General features: G+C 48.2%; 3 protein-coding genes across 3 annotated transcripts; 1 reads left to right on the top strand and 2 right to left on the bottom strand.

The window, feature by feature from the left end:
- Positions 1-1,455: 1,455 nt before the first annotated feature.
- LOC149341926 (uncharacterized) lies at positions 1,456-8,281 on the bottom strand. The gene is made up of 3 exons (XM_089546714.1): positions 7,733-8,281; positions 4,169-4,401; positions 1,456-1,834 (listed from the first exon to the last, which is right to left on the bottom strand). Exons 1-3 carry the CDS (start codon positions 8,279-8,281, stop codon positions 1,456-1,458), a joined length of 1,161 nt encoding a protein of 386 aa, XP_089402840.1.
- Positions 8,282-15,541: 7,260 nt separating this feature from the next.
- LOC149341925 (uncharacterized) lies at positions 15,542-20,303 on the top strand. Its single transcript, XM_089542039.1, has 3 exons — positions 15,542-15,756; positions 16,711-16,950; positions 19,358-20,303. The coding sequence occupies exons 1-3, from the start codon at positions 15,553-15,555 to the stop codon at positions 19,985-19,987; spliced, it is 1,074 nt and encodes a 357-aa protein (XP_089398165.1). The 5' UTR covers positions 15,542-15,552; the 3' UTR covers positions 19,988-20,303.
- A 1,872-nt stretch (positions 20,304-22,175) lies between these two features.
- Positions 22,176-23,541, bottom strand: LOC149341924 (uncharacterized). Its single transcript, XM_089542038.1, has 2 exons — positions 23,349-23,541; positions 22,176-22,357 (listed from the first exon to the last, which is right to left on the bottom strand). The coding sequence occupies exons 1-2, from the start codon at positions 23,539-23,541 to the stop codon at positions 22,176-22,178; spliced, it is 375 nt and encodes a 124-aa protein (XP_089398164.1).
- Between the last annotated feature and the right edge of the window lie 3,069 nt (positions 23,542-26,610).

The raw sequence follows: 26,610 nt of genomic DNA, 5'->3' as shown, positions 1-26,610 counted from the left end.
CCTGAGTCAGCGGACGCCTGAATCACGCTTTGAGGTGCGTGGTATGGTGAGAGAGAGTTGTGGGATGCATGCGTTAGTGCTGACAACGTTGTGGCACACACGCGGCACTGTAGCAATAGACCGCAGCGGTCATTGGGCGAGAAAACTCCCGCCATCGACCCGAGTGGGGATGGATGGATGGAAACAACTTTATTATGCATACAAAAAAAAAATCTTCCAGGGTGGTCCCCTACTGGTCCAGGAGTCCACGGGATTGTGTTTCACGTAAAGCCCGATCCACCAGCCATTTCTGGCCAGCGGGCTGAGCGGTCCGTAAAGCAGCCTCTCAGAAGGTGGGGTCTGTGAGGAGCGCGAGCTGGAGCCGGAAAATGAGTTTGGCCAGGCGCCGACCCCTAGCGTCGTCCTCGCGGTAGCCCCACTAGATGCGCTGGGCGGTGAAATAGCCCACGATAACGAGTGGAGCCTTGCCTGCCACCCGGATCGCCTTGGATAGGATCTCGTCGAAGGCGACCCAGGGCCGTCTGGGCTGGATGCACACGTTGAGCATGAACAGGAAAAGTTCCTGGCGTCGTAAAGGAAGTATTTGGACCATGGAATATTCGGTGCAGTCGTCGTTGATTTTGAGGTCGGGTGAAAGCGCTGTATGCGATTTGTGAACTAGAATGCAATCTCGGTTGCTTCTCTGGTACGTACAACTCCCCGGGGGAAGGACATCGGGGCCTGCTTCCTGAAGGACGGGCCGATACTTTCATAACACGCGACACATGCCCTGACTCACTCTCACCAAATCCATTGCGCAGGCAACTTGGGAGAATCTGAACGATACCCTGTGTAGCGACCACCTCATACTCCGTGTCACCATTCACACAAACGCGTCCAGCAAACGACTGGACCAGGCCCAACTCATAAAGTGGCACCAATTCCGCACGGCTCCGATCCCAAACGTCCTACTAACGGAGGGGTGCGACGTTTGGGCCTGGCGCATTACTGCACTGCAGCGCGACCACACTGAGACCTGACGGACGATAGGCCGGCGGTGGACGATGCCTCCTCCATCTGTGGGAGGCTCGCCGCGGTCTCGTCCGTCGATGGAAGCGCACACACAAGACGAACCGCCGTCTCAAGATACGCATAGCATAACTCACTACACAGGTCGAGGAAAATTGGCTGTGGTTTAGTTCTGGTTAAACCAGGAGTAACGCGATTGCTACGGCTGGCCGAGTGGAACTCGCTCAGTCGAATTTGACTTTTCAGTTTTTCACAGCTTTTTCTAGTATATCATAATCGGACAAGAGACGACGACAAGAAATGAAACGACAAAACAAGAATTCAGTGTATTTTTCTCATACTCCCACACCCCCTTCCGACCCGCGAATGGACCTTACCCCACTCCCGTGTTCCTTTTCGCATGTTCGCACTGGAGCACGCCGGCGTTGTCCTCCAGCTGCCCCTGGGCTACGGCGAGGGGGAGTCAGCCGGGGGGCGCTTGTTCCGAGCACAGGCCTGGCGGCAGGCGTTCTGGGTGGCGTACTTGTTCTCTCCCGTCATGCACTTGTGCGGGCGCAGCTTCTCCGCGTCAGCTAGCAGGCACTCGACGGTGCCGTTGGGGAAGGCGTGCGCGAAGTACGGGAACTTGAGCTCCTCCACCGGGCACGTGTACTCGGCCGGCAGCGTGCAGCTGCCTTCGTGCGTGCCGGGCCCCATGCACGAGTCGCGGCACTCGCGCAGGCTTCGCGCCACGCCCCTGTGCTTGATGGCGCAGTAGCCGTCCGGGTACTTCCACTCCACGCATGCCTTGCCCTCGCGGTACCAGTACGAGCTCTTCACGTCGTTCCTGGGACAGATACGGCTCTTCACGTACAGTGTGCGCGCGTTATATGTAGAGATGTAAAATTTCAGGAAAATTTGAATGACGTGAAAAAAACCGTTTTTTTTCAGGTTTTTTTTTTCATGAAAAATTGGAAATTTTGCAAAACATGACAAAAACAGATTTATTTGCAATAGCACAACAATCAATAATAATGCTCCGAAGTTCAGTCTAATATACAGTTATAGATGTCATATTGTGAAACGAACTTCTGGTTATATTGCACCGAGAAGATAAATAATGATTTGCACTTCATGCGAATATGGAGGTATAAATATCATATTTGTGGAACGAACTTCTTGTTCTATTGCACCGTGAAAGGGAACATGAAAACTGATCTATAAGTCGCTCCATATGGGACTCAGAATCACTGTCGCTGGATGCGGCACTACGCGCAGCAGCATGGATTGAAGCTGTGTCCACAGATAGGTGCGACTGCACATACACAAGCTTTCGAACGCGTTCCCCTGAAAGCCTGTTGCGAATCCTTGCATGGACATTCCCGAAACGTGACCAGTTTCGTTCGCAGCTGGCGGATGATGGTCGTATCTGCAGCAGTCGGCAAGCCAGACGAGTTAGCGGCTGGTTGGTGCAAAGGCCTTGCCGCCATGTAGATGGGGCCACGTGCTTTGCTGAAGACCCCTGTCCTGTACCAAATTCCTGCGGATGTTCTGTACTCTCCTATGTTGGAAATCAAGAAGCTAGGCTTGTATTTGGCTAAAACCGCTTACATGCACAGCAGCCTATGTTATTTATGCCGTGTGTGTAGCGCTGTAGAATTTGCAGCCGTTTTGTTCTACTTCAGCCGTGAGTTCAAGTATTAGTGTGTTTTTAAGTCAAGCCTGGATTTTATATGTGACCTGGCCTTCAACCAGCGTACTCGTAGCACGAACGTTTTAAAAAGCACTACCTGGCACCGGCGATGACGACTGCCCTCCAATCGTTCAAAGATGCACGCTGTAATTGTTTTCAAAGCAAAAACAAAAACCTAAACTAAAAGCAAGCAATCGTAAAACCTTGAAATTGCATTGTGAAATTTTCAATGTTTCTTTCCATTTTCCACTGCCTGAAAAAAACGAAAAAAACCGGTTTTTTTTCCAAAATTGCATTGTTTTTTTCAGGCCTTCACATCTCTAGTTATGTGTCGGAATGTGAGCAGCGGCCGTCCTATTTGCCGACAGTCATGTGCACATAGCTCATCAGGCACATTATTATCATCGTCACCAGCCACGCTAAGTTGCAGAGAAGCTAACCACGGATCAAAACACACAGAACGGCCTCTTCGAGTTAACCCTAATTATTCCTGCCTTGCACCATCATTTTTGTCACCCTGTTCAAGCAAACCTTCTAATGTCATCACTCTGTGAGAACTTTTGCCACACATGTATACATTGTCTTTTTTTTTATTCCTATACTCTTGTTCTACCAGTTCCTGGTTTATCGCGTCGGCTCAGAACATGTCATGCCTACGTTTAATATTTCCACTTCTAATTCAGTGCATTCATGAAAACACGTACCGTGGGCTGGTGCACAGACGCAGGCAATGGTCGCACAAAGCTGGCGACGAACGGTAACCACAACGTTAGGGGAAGACACTCGTCATGACCTCGTAATTTGCATATTGCGCTTGCTCATCACAGATGTTCAGAACTGTTTAAGCCACATTTCAGGAATGGGCGTGAGCACGTAAAAACGAGAGTTGGACAATAATTTAAAAAGAAACAAAATTACCGTGCAGAAAAAGAAAATTTATTGGTAGAACGAAACAATGACTTTCAATCGCCATGCAGGGATACAGAAACTTACACCTGTATACAAACTTGAAGCTCTGAATTCATCGTCAAAATCCTTGCCAGCAAGAAATACATGTTATCCAGGGTATTTCAGCTCACTTGCGACAAGATCTAAACAACGACAGCGCTCTCTACGACTATTCGGTTAGAGGACGGTTAGAGGGTGTCGTCTTGACCAGGTCAGCATATTAATTTGTGCCCAATTTATCGATAACGTTCGCACAAAATTTTAGATGTAAAAGTTGCAGACCATGCCAGAAATGTCCATTGTATTTATTTTCTTCAAAATAACTTCAGCGGGGTTCCTTTCCTGTTTAGCTAAGAATAAAGCCATTCGACATTAAAAAAAAAAATCTCTCACGACTAGTGCGCTTTCACGTCGCGATGTTCAAGAGCACTCGGAACCTACCCGAAGCATGAACGGGCACACCGTCCGCGGCTCACACCGGTGCTTGAGGAAGGACACTTGGCTTTGCTATAGTCATATGATAGATAGAGATTTTCTAACCTGTTGCATTTGGTGAAGATTGGTTCCTGGAGACACCTGGAGAAGGGCTTGGAGTTCTTGATGCACGCGTTTGTGCAGCCCTTGAGCGAACTGAACCGGTTCGGGCTGTGATTGCAAACAAACACCTGCTCGCGGAAGCTGGAGTCACAGAAGTCGTGCTCGTACCGGTAGAAGAAACTTAGCTCGCTCGTATTGCAGTAGGTCTGCCTCGGTTCCCCGCAGGGAGAGTTTTTCTGAAAACAACGTAAAGTCAACACTGAGACTCTAGAAAAGCGCAAGAAACAGGAAATCGGAATGATGCCAAGTTGAACACTTAGGCATCATCATCATCAGCCTGATTAAGCCCAATGCAGCGCAAAGGCTGTCCCATGTCTCCCCGTTAACACTTAGTTTTGGAAGCTGCTGCCACCGTATCCACAAAAATTTCTTAATCTGATCCGCTCACCTAACTTTCTGCCGCCCCCTGCTTCTCTTGCCTTCTCTTTGAATCAACTCCGTTGTTCTTAAGGACCAGCAGTTATCTTGCATTCGCATTACACACCTTGCCCAGGCCCATTTCTTGCTCTTGATTTGGACTAAGATGACATTAAGCCGCGTTTGTGCCCTCACCCATTCCGCCCGTTTCCGGTCTCTTAACGTTGCATCTATAATTTTTCTTTCCATTGCTCGCTGCGTTGTCCTTAACTTAACCTGAACCCTTTTCGTTAGCCTCCACCTTCTTTCCCCATAAATGAGTACCGGTAAGATACAGCTGTTGTATACTTTTTTTCTTGAGGGATATTGGTAAACTGCCATTCATGATCTGAGAGAACCTGCCATATGCGCTCCACCAAATTTTTCTTTTTCAAATTATTTCCCTCTTATGAGCCAGATCAGCGGTCACTACCTACTCTAAGTAGACGTATTTCCTCACCAATTCAAGAAATGTTGCGTATGGTCTACGTTCGGTTGCCCTATCTACTGCAAGACCCAGAACCAATTATGGTAAACAAACAACAGATTATGAAATGATAACATTGTGTAATGACTATCAGTATCTTATTCAGATTGCTTTAGAAAGTTCTAGTGTGTCTGTATTTAAGAAAAAAACTGAGGATTCTTTTTCCCACCGGTTAACTTTCAGCTAACTCTGTATACTTAGAGCACTTGCTGCTGGGCTAGTTGGTTTTGGTTCATAATTAATAGTTTTTAGGCGCGAAAACAGACGAGAAACATAGGAAGGTAACAGGACGCAGCTTGTCGTCACATGCGCAGGAGGGTCACCTAAAGCTAAAGAACGACATGATAAGGCGCGCTCCAGGAATTTCTTTTCACAGTTATACAATACAACTGATGTGTCGCTTACGCACAAGTCGACATTCTTTTTGATAAAAAACTCTTCTATCAACTCCCTAGCAGTAGTGTCATTGCTTTTTCCCAGAATGCGCACATCAGTGAAGCACGGCTCACAATTGCGGGACGGGCAACTACTGATGTGCTTAGTTAGATGTGTGCCTTCCTTTTTCTGCTGTGCGTTTCACTCATGGCACCTGCCTGCCTGACCTATGTAGGAGTGCCCGCAAGACAGGGGGATTTCGTAGACGACCCCTTCAGCACATTTGACGAACGGTGTCATGTGCTTTGTTCCCCATCCTCGTTCCTTGGTGTTGTTTTTATCAGTACGGGAGCAAAGGCCACCTAGCTTTCTCGGTGGCGCTTCGTCTTGTTACCTTCCTATGTGTCTCGTCTGTTTTTGCGCCTAAAAACTATTTAATTCTGTATACTTAGTTTTTTTTTGTGTGTTGCCTTCCTTCTTTGACCTGAATGTGCATATTATGAAATGTTTTGTTTACTCTTAATTGATATTTATTAATGTATATAATTAACAATCTTCTATTGTGACAATGTTACTCATTGTTTTTTTCTCTTTTGCCCATCCGGCCACCGTTTCCATGATGTGTTAATCGGGGTGCAGGCCTTGTCAGGAGGCATGCTTGGTGTTCCTCCTTTAGCCACAACTCGAGGGCATATTGTACATAATATGGCCAATTAAACATACTACTACTAATATACTACTACTTCCAGCACCTCGCTACCAGTTGTGAACTGCTCTTCACTCGCGAGGCTGTTGATCATTACTTTGGTTTTCTGCATCTTAATTTCATTATCCGCTGGTCTGTTCGGCCTGTCTGAATCATTGGTCAGGCTGTTGTGCTGATCTCCTGGGGGACTTAGCAAAACAATGTCATCGGCGAATCGCAAATTACTTAGGTATCCTTTATTAGCTCTTATCCCCGACTGTTCCCAATGCAAGCCCCGGAACACCTCCCTTAAACAGGCACTGAATAACATTGCCGGTATGAAGGCTCCCTGCCTGATACCCTTCCTTATGGGAATTTTATTGCTGACTTTATGGAGGACTATCGTAGCTGTTTAGTCATTATAGGTATCTTCCAGTATATACACTAACAGACAGTATACAGACCCCGATTCTAGGATGCCTGCATGAGTGCAGAAGTTTCGACTGCGTCAAATGCTGTCTCGTAAGCTATAAAGGCTATATAGAGAGGTTCGTTAAACTCTGCGCATTTGCCCGTCATCTGATAGACAGGTGGTCCATTGCTGAGTACCCTTTACGCCTGCCTGAAAATTTGATTGACTGAAGTCCAACGTTGTCCTGACTCTATTAGCGATTACGGCAACGGACAGTAAGCTGATCGGTCGGTAATTTTCTAAGTCCTTGACGTTCCCTTTCTTATTACTACGGCGTCTCTCATAGCCTGAGTCGCTTTGGGACGTTAAACCCCATAAACCAAACCCTTTCTTATTAAGATGATGTTAGAGTCCTTGCAAGCTTCTGGTACGCTCGAGGTCATAAGGCGTTGCGTATAATGGGTGCCTAGTTTTAGAGCGCAGCTCTTTGGCGCCCGTTCCTCCGTTTCGTGGCGTCGCCGTTGTTCCTCGTTCCCAGTCCTGCAGCCGGGGCAGCGCGCTGCTCTAGCTGCGCGCGCTCCTGGCGCCATCACCCACACGCCCAAGCCGAAACGCATAACCGCCGCCGTTCGCCACTGCGTGTACGCCCCATGATGAGGATAATGCACCATTACGTATCCTTGGCCTGTAAAAAATGCACTGATTCGTTTCGTGAATTTTTCTTGCATTATGATTATCGTTCATTCAAGCCGAATTATTTCTGCTCAGCAAAGCCAAACAGAGAAGGAAGAGACTGTTAAGGAGCGTGCACTTTCAGAGCTACAACAGGCCCCGTGAAACTTCAAAGAACAAGAAAAAAAATCTACACGATTACAGAGAGGGTACATCACGTATGCCGGACATGCTTTCGAGATGTCAATAACTGACATTCTCATCACAACGCAATTATAGACGACACCTTAACGACACAACGTCTGGTTAGGGAACACAGCAGAAGTTGATAGGTGTCCGACCAGTGCCATAAAAAAAATGAACGCTTAGGCAATCCTGCGGCTTCCTTGGGAACAAGAGAATATTGTATGAAACTGAGGCGGACACACGAACTATCCGTATGCAATTACTGCTTCCCATCGAACCTGCCAGTGCGCCTACCTCTTTCTCCGCCTCGCCGTCGCTGTCGTCTTTGTCAGCATTCCATAAGTTCGCCTCCACCCTCGGCGGAGCCTTGGCTTCCTTATTGTGAGCGAGATGCATGCCGGTGCGCGACGCCCTAGCCGCTTTGAGTGCAGGTTTGACGGCAGGCTGTCGGGGGGCGTCCACGTGGAGCGAAGACTCGCCGACCCTAGACTGCTTCTCTTTGAAGGCGCCCCCAGAGGTCGAGGAGAATGTGGAGCCGGTCACGATGAGAGCAAGGAAAATCACGCAGAGGCACACGACGAACAAGGAGACCAGAGTACGGACCAGCATCGTGCTGGCCCCGCCGCCGTCCCTGGACCGCTTGCAAGAGACCATTTTGTTGGGGTGTTCTTCCGAAATTCGAGGCTCTTCAGCCGGGTTTCGTCCCAGGTTAGCAACGGGGGTCGTAGGCGAAGCCAAGGTGACTGTCATGCCTGCAGGTGCCACGTCTTCGACAGGGAGACCAGCTGGCCTGTCGTAACAGGCATCGTAGTGCTTACGCCAGTCCTGTTCCACTGGTTCCATTACGGCCGCAAGGTGTGATGGCAGAGAATTGTATTCTTCGGCAAGCAGCCGTCTTCACTACTGAGGGAGCAAAGTTCTAGCTGGAAGGTCGATTACTCCTTTTGAGCTGTAACGCAGACATAAACAGGAAGAAACAACAGCCTTGTAAGAGGTCATGAAGCGTTTATAACTTACGATGAGGATCTGCGTCTGCGAAACATGAGTCGTCGTTCTGCGTGAACTGCACAGGCGTAAAGTGAAAAAATATTTTAAGGAGATGCTTGTAGGGCACCTAAGTTTGTACAATAATGTCTGACGCGCAATGAAGGGTGTCGTACAAGGAAATCGTTTAATACGCTGGCATTAGCTGTGCAATTACTCCTCAAGAGCTGAATACAAGCAGAAGCATGAGGGAAATGTTGAAAGACGCAAGAATTTAACGTTTGGTCGGACATTGCAAGGCTCTGAGTCATCGGTATATATGTGTCATCAGTTTCCACGGCGCCAATGGTACCCATTTCGCTCACCGGTCAGCTCCCGTCGAAGTATAACGGAACGTGCGTCCAGACCGGAAGCCAATACCCACTTATTTCTCACTGATTTCAAGGCTTTCTTTTTCTTGCCGCCGTCGGCAACCGCGGAAAGAGGGGAGCGAAGGCAAAATTTAGGACTATTTCACAACTCCACTACCTGTGTTGTGTTGTCGTCTCCTTCGTCGTCGTCGTTTTTCTTTTTTTGCGCTCGTTATCCTTGAATAGGCACCAACTTGCCCAACTTCTCACGTTAACCCCACTGTAAAGGTCCTGTTCATCAGGCCACAGTTACAGGGACCGAACACAACAAACGTAATGCACTTATTTTAGGCGGATATCTCACAGCGGGACTTCCAGCCGCTCTCCGGGACCATGGTCTTTCCTTAGGATCCCATAATTTCGAACCCAAGCTTTCTGTTGTGCCTTAAAACATCGATAATTAACCCCATCACATACTATAATGACACTTGGTTCGGCTCGAGGATTCACTGAAGCATCACTCATATCTCATATTCATCAACATCTCTGCCCTTGACAACATTGTGTAACGGGGACGGAGTTTTCAAAGCAGTACTCTCAGTGTTTCTGTTCGGCGAGTGATGGTTCACGAAATCGGCTTGTAGAAATCCTCAAGATGTCTGTCAGTATTCTCATAAGAAAGGAAGCCGAAGGCCCTTCTGCGTATGCTAGAGCTAAGGTTCTGTTATTTGCCCATTTGATGGTTTCCAGCTGAACATAAAAACTTTCTGAAGAAAATGACTAGTCCAGTGCGTTTAGTCGTCCAGATTTGCTACGCAATTGAAAGTGCTTTATAGCACGATCATTGCGATGACAACAAATAATATTCATTCTATAGGGATCATCAGTAGACGCTTTCACGGAGAGTTCAGACACCTGTCCTTCAAGATCTTTCTGCTCGTGTTCTGGAGGATAGACCTGATAAAAGTTTGTACCACTTTACTAGTACCATTAAGAACATTCTGTTACAAAGACATGTACTACATCGGCCTGGTACTACTCGAAGAGTAGCTCGCTAACTAGGAAGAACCAAAAGCAAGTTGTCGCTGAAGATAGCAAATGTAGTTGACAGCGTTAATACTCCAACCTGTTCACTCTATACAAACTAAAACCAACCTAGGAGGATGACTAGGTGGGCCCGGGAAAAGGCAGTTTTTTCAAGGGAGAAATCTAAGAGATCGATGCCTTCGTTCCCGCAGCGAAAATCTTAAGAAAACTGCATCCAGCGAAGCAAGCTTACCCGTCACTGATTTCGAAGCTGCTCTTGAGGATACAGACGGTTGAGGCAGGCTTTGTTCAACACCAGAGGCTCTTCCCTTGAGCGGATAATCTGTGAACCGGCTGTGGTTTGTGCAGAACGAACCAATAACAATGATTGTACCAGTCGCCAGAAACAAAGACAAAGACAAGAAGAGAAAACTGCTTGGCTATGAAAATTGTTAGGGGTGTCCTGTTAATTTTTTTTTCATGATCTGTAAGCATTGCAGCCTGTTAATAATAGCGTTCGCTTAGATCTGAATGAGAACTAGCGGGGTGGAAGAAAATTTCTGTCTCAAAATAACAGCTAAGAATAACGGGGATCAAAATTACAAAAGAAGATAAAGAAACACAAAAATTACGAATCTTTGTCTTCCTCTCCGCCTTTAAGTGGGAAGAATCCAACCTTACAGTCCTTCCAGTTAAAGCTGCCTTGTTTGTACCTGGTGAGAACTGTAAACAAAAATTCCCCGTCAGCCTTTTTAGTGCCACGTGAAAGCCTGCTGTGTTACAGCGTGATTAATGGCTCTAAAGTAAACTATGAAACTGTTTTGAAAAATAGTTAAAAAGCTCGGAACACAGGCACGACTGCGTACCACCTCACATCGAAGCCTCGAGACTTTTTCAGTGACTGAAACTTTCCATCCGTACCGCACACATCAGAAATATCGGAGATCGATATCTTTGAGAGGTAGTTATCTTGATGTGGGCCAGAAAATTCACACAATATTTTCGTGACTTCTCGAGAAATAAAAAGATAGCTTCTCACGAGAGCTAGAAAGTCACTACATCACTAGTCACTGTCGTTTGATGCATGACGGAAAGGAACAGCGCGAAGACATGTGAATAAAGACGGCACAGCGCTGACTGAGGTTTACTAATGCGGCAGCATCGTACGGTTGTTGTCGTTTACACAAAAATCTCAGATGGAGCTGCCGTGATATCAGAGCAAAATAAGATTGCTTTCGAAGGCGCAAGCAGTAGAGCGCAGGACTTTCACGTTTCGAGGCGAGCCCGCAATCCATAGGCAACAAATCGAGTTGCTTCTTAGCGGGCAACGGTGAACCTAGCATATCCGTTGCCTCACGACTGTACGCTGATGAGTAGGTGCGTGATTAGGAGGGAGAAAAATGTTTAATTGAAAAATAAATTCAATAACGCAAGATCAAAATGAAAGTAAAAAAGTTGGCTGTGGCTTGGCTTGGTTTTAAGCCCGGTAATTGCGAAAGCGATATCCGTAGCTACGCCATGGTTCAGCTGGTAGTGTAGCTGGTGGTGGTGCTTGTGGTTAGACTTGTGGTGATGCATCGGTTATACAATCCAATTCAATCCTATCCAATCCGATCCAATCCAATATGCTAATTTGGTAGGTACCGGCCCCGCTACGCGACGGACTGAAAGTGCAACTAGTATTGCTTTCGCAATAAAACAATGCCATCGCATTGAAAGCACGTAAGTAGCCTAAAGTGCCCCCGAAATTTTATTGCGAAAGCAATACTAGTTGCACTCTCAGCCCGTCGCGTAGCGAGGCCGGTAGCTACCGTATTAGCATATTGGATTGGATTGGATTAGATTGGATTGGATAACTGATGCATCACCACAAGTCTAACCACAAGCACCACCACCAGCTACACTACCAGCTGTACCATGGCGTACGTACGGATATTGCTTTCGCAATTACCGGGCTCAACCAAGCTAAGCCACAGCCATTTTTTTTGTGATGGTACGCTCCCAATATGTAGTTTTAGGCCAACTCATCAGCTGATTCAATGTCCGTCATGGTTTAAACGGCCAATAAAGAAGTTCCAACATGATGTGAAGGGCTCATCTTGTAGGTTAATTAATTTAAGTGAAGGATAACAACAAAGCACCACTCCGTGAACATGAATTAGCCTATATAGAAGTAAAAAGAGAGCTCCTCTAACAAACCCCCTTTTACGGGCATGGTATTCTGTACATGTCCTTCCCTGAAAATACGAAATACTTAGGTTGGCAGCGTAAACCAATTCCCTCTTCGAAACAACCAAGGTTTTAGCTGCTACAAAGATTTTTACGGGCGTTTCAGTCTCCACTATTTGCTAAACTCAAGACCTACGGCGCCGCGTTTAAAAGCCTCCTCTCATAGAGAACTAAATCAAGTTGCTGTGCATTGCAATCGGAATATGCCTCCGTTACCAAGAAAATTGGAAGGGATAGTTAAACTCCGCCTTAACGGTAGGGTGCGATAGCATTAACTGGTTAATTTCCGTATATGCGGAATTGACCATTCTCAACTCTACATTCGTAGCCACTTGCGAGTCCTCATACCCCTATTGGCGCCGTGGCGCAGCAGTTAACCGATGCGCTACTGCCCTGCAAATGGCAGGTGCTGCCACCGGCGGGGCCTGTGCGAAACAGATTGCTCTCTCCAAGCAGCCTGTCGCGACTAATCATTAACAGGCGCCAGCCCCTGTGGTTAATTTGCTCACAATCCAATGGGCAGGTTGTGATGACGCTATAAGATCAGGTGACCTAGGTGCCTCACCCAGGTTGCCTCTGCTCGGTTTTTTCGCTCACAACGCCGAGGACGCTGAATTTTCGGCACAACGGCATCCTTAACGCTATCGCTAGGTCGCGTGACCTTGCGGCGTCATCGCAACCTGCCCACCGGATATTGAGCAAAGTGCCCAACATGGCAGGCAGCAGTTAGGTTAATGATTGGTCGCCCGGGAAGAGCAACCTGGACCGCACAAGGCACACCGCTGTAAGCACCTGCCATCGCAGAACAGTGGCGCATCGCTTAACAGCTGCACCACTGCGCCAGGCGGGCTATGAGGACTCCGAGGGATGTATGAATGCAAAGGAAAGAATCACCTGCGCATATGGGAATTAAGCCATTACGCTGTTGCGTAAGTGTCCCCTCATATTTTTAGTCATCGAAATCTACCCTGAGACTTGGGCAGCATACCCCGCCCCTAGAAAGGAGCATGCTAGAGGACAGCTCACTCTTTTTATGCGAAGCACAATCGAGCTCTTCCTTGCTGCGCCGCGCGCGGCCGCGTAGCTACCACTTGACCTACATCGGCGCACCACGTGATATGACGTCACAACAGTTGTGAAAGCTGGGGCTCAACTCGTGCGCTCGCTTGCGGACGCGCAGCCTCCACCGGCGGCCTAACTCCCGCTGCTTCCGCTAGGGGCGCTGACGTCACAACAGTTGTGAAAGCTGGGGCTCAACTCGTGCGCTCGCTTGCGAACGCGCAGCCTCCGTCGGCGGTATGCTTCGCATCCTAGGCTTAACCATAAGCTAAGCCAGGCCATTTTTTTACTCCCATATAGGCTGATGTGTGTTTAGAGTGTAGCCAAATGATGGGCGCTGATTCTCAAGATATAAAAATGAGGTAAAGTGGCTGAAATTAATAAAGGGAAGTTGGTAGATGAAGAGTTTGGCAGACGAAGTCTGAAAAAATGTCTTGTATGTTTGCCTAAGGAAGACGATGAAGAAGGTTCATATTAACCAAGTACGCCGGCAGTTCGCATTTCAGAGAAAACATTATTTGGAGCTCCCTCTTTCGAGGTTAGGACTCCCTTTGTCTCTGCCAGTTCTGCTCTCGTTTGGTGCGAGCGCCATGGGATTCCCGCTAAGCACTATTTGCGGCTACCTTCATGATTACATCATTGCAACTGGTCGCTTACCCTGTTAACTCGATATAAAATTCCATCGCATGTCCAAAAGCATATTTTATTTATTCTTGCTATATCTAACTTGTTTATTTATTGAAAAATTTTAGCAATTCATATATATTTTCTCGTTTCAATCATTCTACTATTCAACTTAGTATTTTTTTTCCGCGCATATACCTCCTTGGCATTCACCACCGTATCTTGGCCAATCCCCCCGCGTGGGTATGTGCCATTTTCATGTGGAGAAGAAGAAGAAGAAGTACGAGTGGCATGACTTCGTGATGGACTTGCGTCGCGAACAAGCGTCCTTTCGTCAAAGCATCCGCCGGTAACCACAGGGCGCTTCTTTCGTGGCCTGCCAATGGAACCCGACACAACTGTGCTGTGGCACCAGCCGCACTTTCCGCCTGCCCTCCGCAGGGACAGCTACTCGAGCAGCGAGGAAGACGTGTCCACCGGCCCGGACCAGGTGACCACTTTTAGGCGCGAACCAAGCTCGTCGACAGAGAGTAAAGGTCTCCACACCATACATAAATGGAAATGCCAGAAGCCCACTATACAAGGCATGCCACGGTCATCAGCGCTATTGGCTGTTTACTTCTGGAAAAGGTTAGGCAGCGACGCCGCGAAGGGTACTTTAGAGCTTGCATGAAGAAAGTGTCGAAAGTGCGTGCTGGTTGCATGAGTACTATGTTCGTTGCAGCATGAATTGCACAACTGTAGGCGACATCGTCGGCAGGGAAAGGCATGAGCTGGCGTTTGCGTGCTCGCACTTGTTCTCGCACCTGCTCTGCACGTGGCAAAGAGTAGCAATTTCGAAAGCAAAAGCTGCTTTTTCAGGAGTTTGAAATAGTCCTTCATTTTCAGGGTCTTTGCCAAATACTGTTTTGCACACAATAATGTCGAGATCCTTTTCGTCCATCTCGAGATTTGGCGAGACCGAGAATAAACTCGAAAACGCCTGTTTTCCTTTGCAGTCCTTCACGAATTTAGCAAATTTACATCCCACATAAAGAGCTTTTTTTATAGTAGCGAACGTTCTCAATAATAGTGTTTGAAGCAGTGAGCCTGGTAGCGTACCCTACGACATTTTCATGCAGACAAGTATTCTTCCCTGTAGCACTGCATCTTTTAGCGCACTACCGTTTATAGGTGCCATTCCTCGCATTTAGCCGCTGTGTGTTTGTCTGTCTGTTTGTTTGTTTCTTTCCTTCTTTCTTTGCCTGTTGGTTTGTCTGAAGCCAGTTTTGTGCGAGGATGCTGACCTGCCCACCTCTTCATGGGCAGGCTGCTAGGGAAGAGCAACCTGGATGGCAACCCAGCCCGATGGCAGCACCCGCCATACAAGGGCAGTCGCGCATCACTTGACCGCTTCGCCTGCGGTGGCACCAAGGCTCCCAGGGCTCTATGAGAATGACCAATTCCTCATATATAGACACTAACCAGCTCATTAACGCTAGCCGAACAGAATAGAACTGAACACGTGGACGCAAGTGAAAACCGTGCTGCTAGCGCAACTAATCCGCACTTGGCCTAACTACGCAAATGAACCATCATTCTTGTTTTTTTTCTACCTTTATAGCGTCATGAGTTTCTTCTCTGTCATCGGTATGAATCCCGTGATCAGTCGAGCACTCATCTGACAAATCCTGCTGTTTCTATGCTACAATTTCCAACTATCGTGACACTTGTACGAAATCAGATGCCCTTAAACCATTCCAAAAACGACTGTCTTCCTTCATGCTAACAATGAAATTCAAATGGCGAGCAGCGCCTGCAAGCACCCATTGGGCCTCGCAGGTACCCCGCGTGATAGCGCGCATGCTGGCCAGCCTGGCGGTGCTGCTGCTGTCGGCGGTGATCGTGGTCTGCATCCACATGTACGCGCGCAGTGTGCAGACTGGAGGCGAGGAACTCGTTGTTCCCGACTTCGAAGGCGACAGAGTGCGCAAACCTGACCCGCGCAGCCTCGAGCTGACGCTGGGCCCTCCTCCACTCACGGACTCCGCTGCGCCGCCACACCAGGTCCGTTTGCCAACGGCGCAGAGCGACACGTAAAGCTGGTGACGGTTTTCCTTTCACTTTCTTCTGTCAGAGCGGGGGCGGTAAAGTCGAAACTTTGGAGGCGAATCTCTTGAAATGCGCTCGCGTTTGGAGCATTCTACCAAATCGACTACTCCTGCAAAGCGACCGCCTCCGAGTTTCGACCGTTTACATGCGCGGTAGCAGTAGCGGCTATAATATTTATTAATTCATCTAAGTTGACTGGTAAGTTGAGGACCACAATTACCCTCTTAGTGTCCGCCTAGCAGTATATCCTGCATGCTAAAGCAGCTTTCGTGCACGGCTCATCATTTATTTTATAAAAAGTCTGGAAAGCAATTTTTAGCCCCCAGTATATTTATCCTGTGATATGTGAAATCAACTATCGGTAACAAAAGTCTCCGGGACAGTGGAAAAGCGATCTAGGCCCATAAGGTCCATGTCCACTAAAGATCACGTCGTTTTACTGCAACATTTTACGGCACGTTAGTGAGACTCACACCTCTATAAGGTTGGTGTTGAGCCACCGCCTAATAACGGAGATACCGGCTTCGTTTGCTGCTCACTCGCTCTGGGGAGCTTTGTTCCCGGTATTACTATGCTGCGTCATTGTTATAAAAATTGGAGACCTTGGTTGCTGCAAGCAGCACTGTAGACACAGCAAACCTATCCAGTTGTAGTGAAGGGAAATTTCCGGCCTGTGCTTCTGCCGCATCAAAGAGGGGAATCAGCAGGCTCTATTGAGTGTAGTGTCCTTTGTGTCCTCGGTCAGCACAACTTCTGTGCAGAGGTTGATTTTAGGTGCCTCTGCTAATTTTAAGGAATACTTAATGCTTAATTATGAACGCCATGTATAGTAGGACTGATGGTGAGCTGTCGATATGGCTTTCCTAATGACGGGCGTAATAATTCGATTGCTGCCATGTGTCTGCGCAGGTTACCGCAGTGCCGACTTCACCCGAGACGCATACCACGCATCCGTTTCCAACCACTGAGAGTCCCGAAGGTTCAGCGACCAGCCTCCTCCTCCGCAGAGATTTCGAAGGGATGCAGAGACGGAGTGCGGCGCAAATCATAGCCCATCCCCCGTCGCCAGGCGTCCAAGCGACAGCTTCTTCGGTCAAGCATGATGAATGGAGACCGCTGAATTCTGCTACCAGAGTCGTTGCACTTCCTGTGCGTAATGCACTTTCGTAGTGACAGCTACACAACGCCAGGCGCTTCGCGAGGTTAGCGTGGCTGCGCGCGGAGCCGTGGCACCACGGGCAAGGCGTCGTAAAATTGAAAATTAGTTTTTGAGCTGCACCCGCCTCACATATCTCTATGGACACCCGAACCGCGTCATAGAGGAAGGGATAAACAGTGGGATCGAAATAATGGTTTATGGTTTGTGAGGGTTTAACGTCCCAAAGCGACTCAGGCTATGAGGGACGCCGTTGAGAAGGGCTCCGGAAAATTCGACCACCTGGGGTTCTCTAAACTGCACTCATTTCGCACAGCTCACGGGCCTCAAGAATTCAGCCTCCATCGAAATTCTAGCCGCCCGCCTCGTCAGTTGTGCGCATGCTTGGAGTGTCGTCAGAGATGCAGCGGGTATATATATCACACCGATATGGAGCCTGTGGTAGAAATGGACAGCTGGGAGGAAGCTAGGGCTCGTCGTAGGAACGAAGGCAAGAGCAGACCGAGGAAGAGCGCGCTAAGCGTCTCGATAAGCGACGTAAGGACGGCGCGGCTAGACGGGTCCGCTTAGCCGGCGACAGTGCATCCACGACGACAGATGAGAATGAATTGAGTTGTGCATCTCTTTAAGAAGCTATAGATTCTCGCTATTCTACCAGGTTTAACCAGAGCTAAAGCACTGCTAAGTTGTTTTGTTGTGGTTGTGTTTGCGTTCTCCGCTTTACGACTCTTTCGGGCTCCGTTTTCAGCGGAGGTAACCTGTTTAGGTTACATTGGTTTGGTTTATTGGTTTATTGAGGTTTAACGTCCCAAAGCAACTCGGGCTATGAGGGACGCCGTAGTGAAGGGCTCCGGAAATTTCGACCACCGGGGGGTCTTTAACGTGCACTAACATCGCACAGTACACGGGCCTTTAGAATTTCGCCTTCATCGAAGTTCAGCCACCGCGACCGGGATCGAACCCACGTCTTTCAGGCCAGCAGCCGAGCGCCGTAACCACTGAGACACCGCGGCGGGGCAAGTTTATGGTTAGATCGCGGTAATTTAGCTATAGAGGCCAGCTTCACCTTCTCCTTATCAACTTTCTTTTAAGTTGAACACGGTGTAACACATGTGGTGTGAATTTCTAGGCGTTTTGCCAGCGATGCTGAGATGAGCATTTTGACTGGCGTGGTAATCATAGCAACAATTTACACTTTTTTGTGTACTGTACGTTCGAAAGCGCAGCCGCACTAAGGACGAGACCTACACTGTTTGCAGAGACTCAGGTGTATGTGTGTGGTAGGGGGAGGGAGTTGAAGCGCCATTATTAGTATGTAAAGCTATAAACCTCATACCTAGTGCAATTTCTAGGAGTAAACTTCCATTTTCGCTTCACAATGCTGTAATCAATACCTGCAGCCATTATTGATGTCTGCGGATGGTAACTTTGTCTAGTAAGCAGTAAGTGCCCTTGCTGGAGGCGTAGTGTGTGACTATGATGTTGCGAAGCCTTAATCCGAATATCAAGCAACACAACATTTCCTGAATGAATGCGAATGGAAGCTAAGGCGGAAATTCACACTATATATCTACGCAATCGCGGTTATGCAAATCAAAATGCAGCAAGCCACCACGGGGGCTCAGTGGTTATGGCGCTCGGCTGCTGACCCGAAAGACACGTGTTCGATCCCTGCCGTGGTGGTCGAATTTCGGTGTAGGCGAAATTCTAGAGGCTCGTATACTGTGCGGTGTCAGTGCACGTTAAAGACCCGAGGGGGTTGAAGTTTCCGAAGCCCTTCTCTACGGCGTCCCTCATAGCCTGAGTCGCTTTGGGACGTTAACCCTGCATAAATCAGACCAAACCAAAGTGAAGTAAAATTACTCAAAAATTTCAAATTGATCTCACAAAAGCATTCAATTTACGCACGACTGTTCTTGCACACTTAGCAGGAAAAAGTAGAAACAGGCGTCAAGCCACACATTGTATCTTCTGCGGTGCTTCCGACGCTCTAAATTTATGTATACGCAAGAAACGACAATTTTCAAGCGCCTCCCAACATAGAGTGCAGTGACAGTCGGATAACGCAACCAGTGGTGACTGTAAAACGATGTAGTGCCTTTTGGCAGAGGCTGTACAGACGTGAGCGTATATGTATAGTGGTACTCAACAAAGAAGGCGAAATATTGGTGCAGCTGCTTTGATAGGGGCGCTGTATTTGTGCCACTGCATTTTGTACGCCTGTCATTGCGCGCAAGCGCTTCTGCTTCTTGTGAGAGCGCCTGCTTCAAGACTAGTTCTCATGCTTAGAGGTAGGCTTGGGAGACAAGTCCTGTACGCGCGAGTACGCGGCTTATGCAGTCTCCAATACTCGCTAAGATTTTCGCTCTCACTGAACGTAGGAGGTGCTCCACTCCGCAGGCCGACGCTGGTAAGGGCGACGTGGCCTGCTCCGCCGTCTACAAGTCTTTTTGCAACACCAGCGGGCCTGCGCAGTTCTTCTACGACCGCGCCGAAAGGTCCTGCCTGCCCTCGACGGCGCACAAGGCCCACGTGTGCAACCACAGCCCCAATCAGTTCGCCTCCCGGAAAGACTGCCTGGCTGCCTGCGTGAGCAGCGCTCCCGCGCCGGAGCCTCGCTGCGCGGAGAAGCCGCGCTTCGTCGCCTGCACAGCCGCTGACGCTCGCGGTGCCTGGTGGTTCCACGACGGCCACCAGTGCGCGCCGTGGTCCTTCTCCGGAGGCAGGTGTCCGCTGGCGTCAGCGGCCGTCTTCAGCACCGCCTTCGAGTGCCGCGCGCAGTGCGACGACGCGCGAACGCGTGGGGCCCGCGGCTGCCTGCTGCCGGTGTCGCAGTTCTGCGAGCCCCGGCAGTTGCGCCGTCCGTACTTCGCCGTTCCGACGGCGCCGCCAAAGAGCAAAGGTTTCGAGTGCCACAGGGCAGACTCTGAGTTTCTGGCGCGGCACCGCTGTTTGTTGGGCCCCAATGCTTTCGCCAGCTGGAAAGAATGCGACACCACCTGTCGACAGCGGACAGTGATCGCTTCGTAGTGGCTACCCGGAGGCTATCGAAAACAAACAAATGAGGGATGGTGATCGCTCGTGCTAATTTTTAATAACTAATGAGCATATCTTCCTTTTAATTGATCTTCTTGTAAAGCGTTGTATTTCTGTGCCGCAACAGTTAATACAGTTGTAAGAGTGAAAACGCAAGCCTACAGCAGTGTTTTCACCCCCCTGGCAATTTTGAGAATGCACAAAGCTTTCAGAATTTGCGTCGTTTCCTCTGTCAAGTGGTGACAGCGTTGGCTGAATCGCACCCGCCATAAAAGCCTAGCCCCATCACCAGATCACGCGACCACATATATTCTCGAAGTAATCCACCACTGCTTGCTGTTTGTTTCATACCAAGTGAATGATATGCTGTACGTTTCACTATACTAACACATGGTCTCCACAACCTAGTGTGATGCCACGCGAAGCATATGAATATGGGAATAAAAAATAGTCACAACGTGCAAAGGCAAATGAAGTCTCAAAACACAGTTCTTCTAATTTCCATCCACCTATCTAGGTGAGCAGGCCTAGCAAGCAAACCAAGAAGTAAAGAGCATCAACACTCTACTCAAGGCGCCTTGGTTTAATTATTCACTTGTACGGCGTTGTTGCGTTTGCAGTGTATGGCAGTACTTTATGTCATGCTTCCGCTTTCTTGTAAATGACACCCGGCGTGGACGTGGAGTTCTTGTTTCCACCTCGGCTTAACAGCGCACACGAGCTTTTGGACTGCCCAAACAATTGCATCGCGACGTTCGTCAACGCCGCCTGCGGCAGCATTCCTCGCGCCGCTGAATCAGTCCTGGTGCTAAATATTTCTCTTAGTGACGCAGTGTCGGTCGAAGGAGAAGCAATGTGACCGTCGAATAGATGAGCAAGGATTCCATCAAGCAGGCTGTGCTAATGCGACTTGGTGCCCAAAATCATGGTCCGTTCCAGGTGCACTCTAATGTCCTACTGTGGAGGGCGCCCTTAGGGCCACCATGGTGCCACCGGTTGAGCTCGATGCCCACCTTACTTTTCTGTCTTCTTCTCGTCCATTGGCAGCCAGGGTATTTATCGGGTGCATCTGGACTGTCTTACACATCGAGAACACTAATGCACAGCTTTCCTTTAGACCCTGGAGAACTCCACGATGTCGTGTTTTGCCCCACATATAGCCTCGGTTGTTTTTTTTTTTGTGTTTTCGCGGAAAAGAAGTGGCGCGGTATCTATCTGTCTCACACCGTGGTGGACAACCGAACCGCGCCGTAAGGGAAGGAAGGAAGGTGGAAATGAAAGAAAGGTAGAAAGCGGTGCCGCAGCGGAGGTCTCTGGAATAATTTTGTCCACCTGGGGATCTTCAACGTGTACTGACATCGCACAGCACACGGGCGCTTTTTGCGTTTCGCCTCTATTGAAACATGGCCGCCGCGGTCGGGTTCGAACCAGGGAACTCCGGCTCAGTTCCCTGGTTCAAACCCGGCCGCGGCGGCCGCGTTTCGATGGAGGTGAAATGCTAAAGGCGCCCGTGTGCTGTGCGATGTCAGTGCACGTTGAAGTTCCGCAGGTGATCGAAATTATTCCAGAGACCTCCACTAATTATTCCGGAGACCTCCACATAATTTTCCCATAAGAAGGCGGAGGGTAAACCCTCCTAATCTTCCGAACGAAGGTCTAATTGTAATAAATAAATGCTTTATTTAATGCGAGAGAATTTTTTTAGGTTGTGCTGCACAGTTCTGAAAAAAAAGTGCCCTGCAGAAATACGCTCTTTTGTTGACGGCCGTCTCGTTCACCAAAGTTCACTTCCTAAATTTTTTCTCTACTTGAGAACGTACCAGTTTGGTCTGCCTAATGCTGAGTTGCAATGCATAAGTGGCTGGTCATTTCAGATCAATATCCACTTATGTTTAAAAATTAGGAGACGATATGTAACACGAAGTCGCGTTTTGCCCTTCTGTCCCCTGCTGCAAAATAAAAGCCGCAGTGTTCCTAGATCGCTGCGGTGAGCATGTTCGGTACGGAGCGTTGCTTTATGTGAACAGGAGAGCGTATTAACTGCCATAACGCAGTATTCGTGTCTCGCCTTATTTTTTTTTTTAGATTTAGTACGCTGACTTTTTTATCGTGTTGTTCGAAACACATCAAATGGGAAGGCAAGCGTCAACACTTCGGTCCTTTACACACATGCAGCATTCCGTCACTGGCCATTTCCCAGTCTCAGCTCGGGCTCCGCGGTCGTGGTACTCTTTGGACGAAACGGACCGCCTTCTTTCATCATGATGAATCCGATCAGCACTGTCACGAACACCAAGAGCGACCCAAGGACGACTCGGGTTTTATGCATGTATCCGGGATTCCGGTCCTCTTCAGCTCTCTTTCCTGCAAGGGGCAGACATGCATACACCCACCGGTCAGTCAGGTACACTCGAGTTATGCCGTCAAGCAATCAGACAGTACACCAGACACTGATTTAACAAGGAAACATAGTTGCTAATCCAATGATTCAGCCATTACTTCATCATCAAGGGCGCAGTTTTCGAGCCACATGCCGAAACACCACGATCTTCCCCGCTCTCTGGCCCATCTGAGTCCCGTGACCACGGGTCCCGAGGCAACACGGAAGCATCCACAGCCCGATTCTCATGTACCGTCTGGCTCAGGAACAGCTCGATATCAACAAGTTTTACTTCTTGTGAAACAGCACGAACTACGAGGGACAAGAACAAGAAGGACACGGAATGAGCGCTTTCCCGGGTCCCTCTTGTTCTTGTCTCCCCTAGGTCGCGCTGTTTTTCAAGAATGCATCTGTACCAACTCGCCCAACTGAACGTTGTGCTCAATGTGTTTAGACCGTAGATGAAGCACGAATTTTCTCTCACGACATGTACAGATATATTGTGCAGATATATTTCTGTTGAAGTATATGCCTGCAGCAACAGGAATGCACCGTACCGCATGGCAACCGCTCTGGCTGCGCAGAAAATGTTCCGAGTAAGTTATTAAAAAAGATACATGTGTACCTTCTCCTGTGACCAGACATCCATGTCAACCCACTTATCTATCCATCCGTCCACCCACCTTCTCACCTATCTATATACTCACCCACTTAAGCCCCGAAAGTCACTGTCGGCTAATTTGTGCTAGTGGCACATTGGTGGACGGTTTCGTCTTTTGGAAAGATTCCACCGAAATTTGTGCAGTATAGCGTCACGTTCGCCCTGCCTGTCGCCAGCGCGTCGCTCGATCGTGAGATGCTGTTTCACCTTAATTTCCGATGGGTTAATGTCCCATGCTGGAATGATTACCAACACTGCATAAACTAAGAAACCGTCCAGATCGGACCATGAAAACTTGAAAACTTTCAGCTCACTTGCTTCTTGCTGCTCCACATCGGCACCCCTCGCCTGTTGACTCAGAAACACCGGGTTCCTAGCGAAAGGACCACCGTCGCTGGGATGTGTGGCGATGACCTGTGGCCCGCCGGTGTATGGGATCACGTAGGGGCCCTCGTATTTGTGTAGTGACGAAGCTGGCGGGGCTACAGACGCACGAGCTGCCAGCATCTTGCAAAACACGATGTCTTTTTGTGCCGGATCGGTTCCTGTGTTGTCTGATCGGTTGGCTTTTTTTTTTTTTATCCGCTGGCTGGTAACGTAGCATAGCCCTTTCTTTTTTATCTTCTTAAGTTTTGCACAGTGCGCGTATGATGGCTGCACCCAGCAAGTTCCGGCATCTTTCCAATGCTATTCCAAAAAGATTTCGTCGGTTTCTTTTTTCTGCCTGAACAGCCTCCAGGCGTAACACAGCCCAATTCATTCGCATACTGCCAGATGAATTGCGCCATTGTGGACCGTTTTTGATGTTGGCTTCATCTTTGCTTTCCGCGTACAACGATGAAGACGATGAAGCGCGCGTGCTGATAGCTACTGGTAGATATATCTGGTAGACATAACCCGGTAACCAGGTAGACATCTGGCAGCTACGTCTCGAAGTGATAGCCTTCATAGCAGTGTGGCGGTGGAGGCGGAGCAGGACCACGCGTGCTTTTGATGCGCACGTGGGCCCGATATACCGCTGTCAGGGCCACCTTGTTGTTTCCGACTATTTTCACTCGTGACAATACTGACTCCCCGAACTGCCGAAACATTATTGTCATCGCACTGTAGCGAAGAGAAAAAAAATAATGGTGATAAGATGACCCGGATCCCAAAATATTTGTAATGAGTGTTCGTACATACCAAGCTTTGGCTATAATGAAAGCAACAATCAGAAGAAAACCTTTATCAAGTTATTAAATGTGAGGTCAACCTGAATATGGGCAAATAGGACCCCCCCCCCCCCCCCAAAAAAAAAAAAAAGGCGCCTGCACGAGCGAAGCATGCGACATCGGACAGTCGAGGGAGCGGCAGGAACAGTCGGACCGCACCTGACCATCGTCTCCGGTTTGCGCCCTACCATGACAGTGCCGATTATCTACGCCGCCGTTTCCTCCACACTTCTGGTATTCTGGACGGAATGTATCCTTTTCAGATCCCGGCCCTCGTCTGCTTGGACATCGATCCGATACACGGCTTAGTGAACTGCGGACATGGCTTGGTGCCAACAAACTTTAACTAAACTTTAAGAAAAGTACGTGTTTTTCATGCTAAAAATAAGTGTCTAGATCATGATGTCCGACTATACTTTAAGAGCACAGAAACAGCACAAGTAAATTCTCAAAAATTTCTAGGCGTTTGTTTTCGCAATCAGTTCGGCTGGACCGATCACGTCAATAGTGTGCGGGTACGAATATCCGGATCGATTGAGGCAATTTAACGACTTCGTTCTCTTCTTCTTTCCATGTCAAGAAACACTTATATTTTTCCCTTCTTCATTCTCATATTGCCTATAGTCATTTAGTGTCGGGAGCATGTAATTAAACGAACTCAGATAGGTTGTTCGCTTTGCAAAAAACAGTCGCGTATGTTGGGTAAAAATCTTTTACTGATAAAATGTTTAACAGTTACAATATGTTACCGTTTTTTCTGCGCTACGGGCATTACTTAGCACTGCTAAAGTGCCACAAAATAAATCAAGTTTTTGCGTCCTGCTCTCTCTCTTACCTGAATACAGATATCCCACATAATTTGCGTGTAATCCATTAAATTATCTCAGGGACTAGTAATAACTACGGCACAGTCTACAGATCACCAAATAACATTGTTATGCAACACATATCCAACATTAATTTCTTGTGTCGTGGAAAGTGCAACTATGGGCCAATTCGAAAGCAAAATGAGAGAGGCCTTTGCCCTGCAGTGGGCGCAGTCAGGTTGATGATGATGATTGTCAACTACATTGCGTGTCCCATACATTACTCAGCGGTTTTGTCACTTTTACCATCGCTGACTTTTCTGTGCTGTTTTTAAGTTCATCCGTGCGATTGTATCTGTTTTCCTGCATTTTTGCCGCCTTACCAATAGTGGGCTCGTATTTACCGCGCCACGTTCTGTTGTTCGTTTGCTGCAATTTTCTCCGTATTTTTCGGCTTAAGTATAGTGCCTAGGCCTTGCTTACTGTATCATTCTGCTGAATTATTTTACCACTATATTTGTTGCGTCATTATTTTCATCTACATGTTTGCTGCGTGTCATTCGCTCCGGTGTGTAACGCGGAGGTTAGGCCTCGTCAGGTGACAACCAAGTCTCCTTTATTTAGCCTCTCCCCGCGGACGTCATGCAGTGTTTTCCGAAAATAATAACTAATTGATTTATTGAAGCGTTGCCCGCTTGAAGAAAAGAAGAAAAAAAAAGGCGATTGGAGATTAGGGTGCCCAAAAACAGAGGACTGGAAGCCGGCGCTGTCCAGTTCACATTTGGACGACCTGATTTTTCTGGTAAACTGGGCAAAAGCTGCGTAAAACGCCCACGGGCTGCTGGAATGAAGGTCCACCCAACCATCCTATGCATTAAACGTCTCTCTCTCTTCCCCCCTCTCTCTGGAATCTCAAGACGATAAGAATGAGGCAGACGAGAGAACGGCCAATAATTCTAAAATAACCTCTCATTGGATGCCTGGACATGAACAAAAATATTTCTACACGATGTGACAGCATAAAGCCCCCAATTCGCAATTGAAGATGAAAGAGAACATGCGCGTGTGTGCACTCTAAACATCGACACCGTGGCGCCGCAATAGAAAAGGAATGAAGCGAAAATTCCAAACTGTCACAGACAAAGCGACAATGTAGTGAGAACGCAAAAAGGGCGAAACAGAAAACATATTGTTTCAGCAGAAAGTGCTTACATTTCCCGCACCTGGAAAGACTTTTTGTTTTTTTAACATACGCTGAATTTCTACTCACCAAGATATTGGAAGTTGCTAGCCAGGAAAAATGTTGCCAATCAGCCTACCAAGTAACATTATACAGGCCTGCGCAGATGCATAAGCCATTGTCGTCATTCGTTAAATCTACCTCTGCGCACCAATGTGCCACAAAGTTCCACAACTCGAGGGAAATACCTGCTGCTGTTGCGCTCGTGAGTGCCTCCCACCCATCGACAGCCGCGAGTCCTACGCTCAAATCACGAGAGATAGTTGAAAAAAGGCTGAATCCAGTGCTTCCGTCCAGTAGCGAGTTTTAGTATTTTTAC

Source organism: Amblyomma mixtum, chromosome 5 (assembly GCF_055824585.1).
Source record: "Amblyomma mixtum isolate Tamu chromosome 5, ASM5582458v1, whole genome shotgun sequence".
Classification (NCBI taxonomy): Eukaryota; Metazoa; Arthropoda; class Arachnida; order Ixodida; family Ixodidae; genus Amblyomma; species Amblyomma mixtum.
The sequence above is the reverse complement of the archived record's forward strand: the minus strand, read 5'-3'. Positions and strand labels throughout refer to the sequence as shown.

What these genes read in the sequence shown, in the direction of transcription:
- LOC149341925 (XM_089542039.1), top strand. Translation starts at nt 15,553, where the DNA reads ATGCTGGCCAGCCTGGCGGTGCTGCTGCTGTCGGCGGTGATCGTGGTC. An exon ending in CCGCTGCGCCGCCACACCAG is followed by an intron (nt 15,757 to 16,710) that starts GTCCGTTTGCCA and finishes GTGTCTGCGCAG; the next exon opens with GTTACCGCAGTGCCGACTTC. An exon ending in CCAGAGTCGTTGCACTTCCT is followed by an intron (nt 16,951 to 19,357) that starts GTGCGTAATGCA and finishes TCCACTCCGCAG; the next exon opens with GCCGACGCTGGTAAGGGCGA.
- LOC149341926 (XM_089546714.1), bottom strand. Translation starts at nt 8,281, where the DNA reads ATGGAACCAGTGGAACAGGACTGGCGTAAGCACTACGATGCCTGTTAC. An exon ending in ACGGCGAGGCGGAGAAAGAG is followed by an intron (nt 4,402 to 7,732) that starts GTAGGCGCACTG and finishes CGTTGTTTTCAG; the next exon opens with AAAAACTCTCCCTGCGGGGA. An exon ending in ATCTTCACCAAATGCAACAG is followed by an intron (nt 1,835 to 4,168) that starts GTTAGAAAATCT and finishes TATCTGTCCCAG; the next exon opens with GAACGACGTGAAGAGCTCGT.
- LOC149341924 (XM_089542038.1), bottom strand. Translation starts at nt 23,541, where the DNA reads ATGCTGGCAGCTCGTGCGTCTGTAGCCCCGCCAGCTTCGTCACTACAC. An exon ending in TGTGGAGCAGCAAGAAGCAA is followed by an intron (nt 22,358 to 23,348) that starts GTGAGCTGAAAG and finishes TGCCCCTTGCAG; the next exon opens with GAAAGAGAGCTGAAGAGGAC.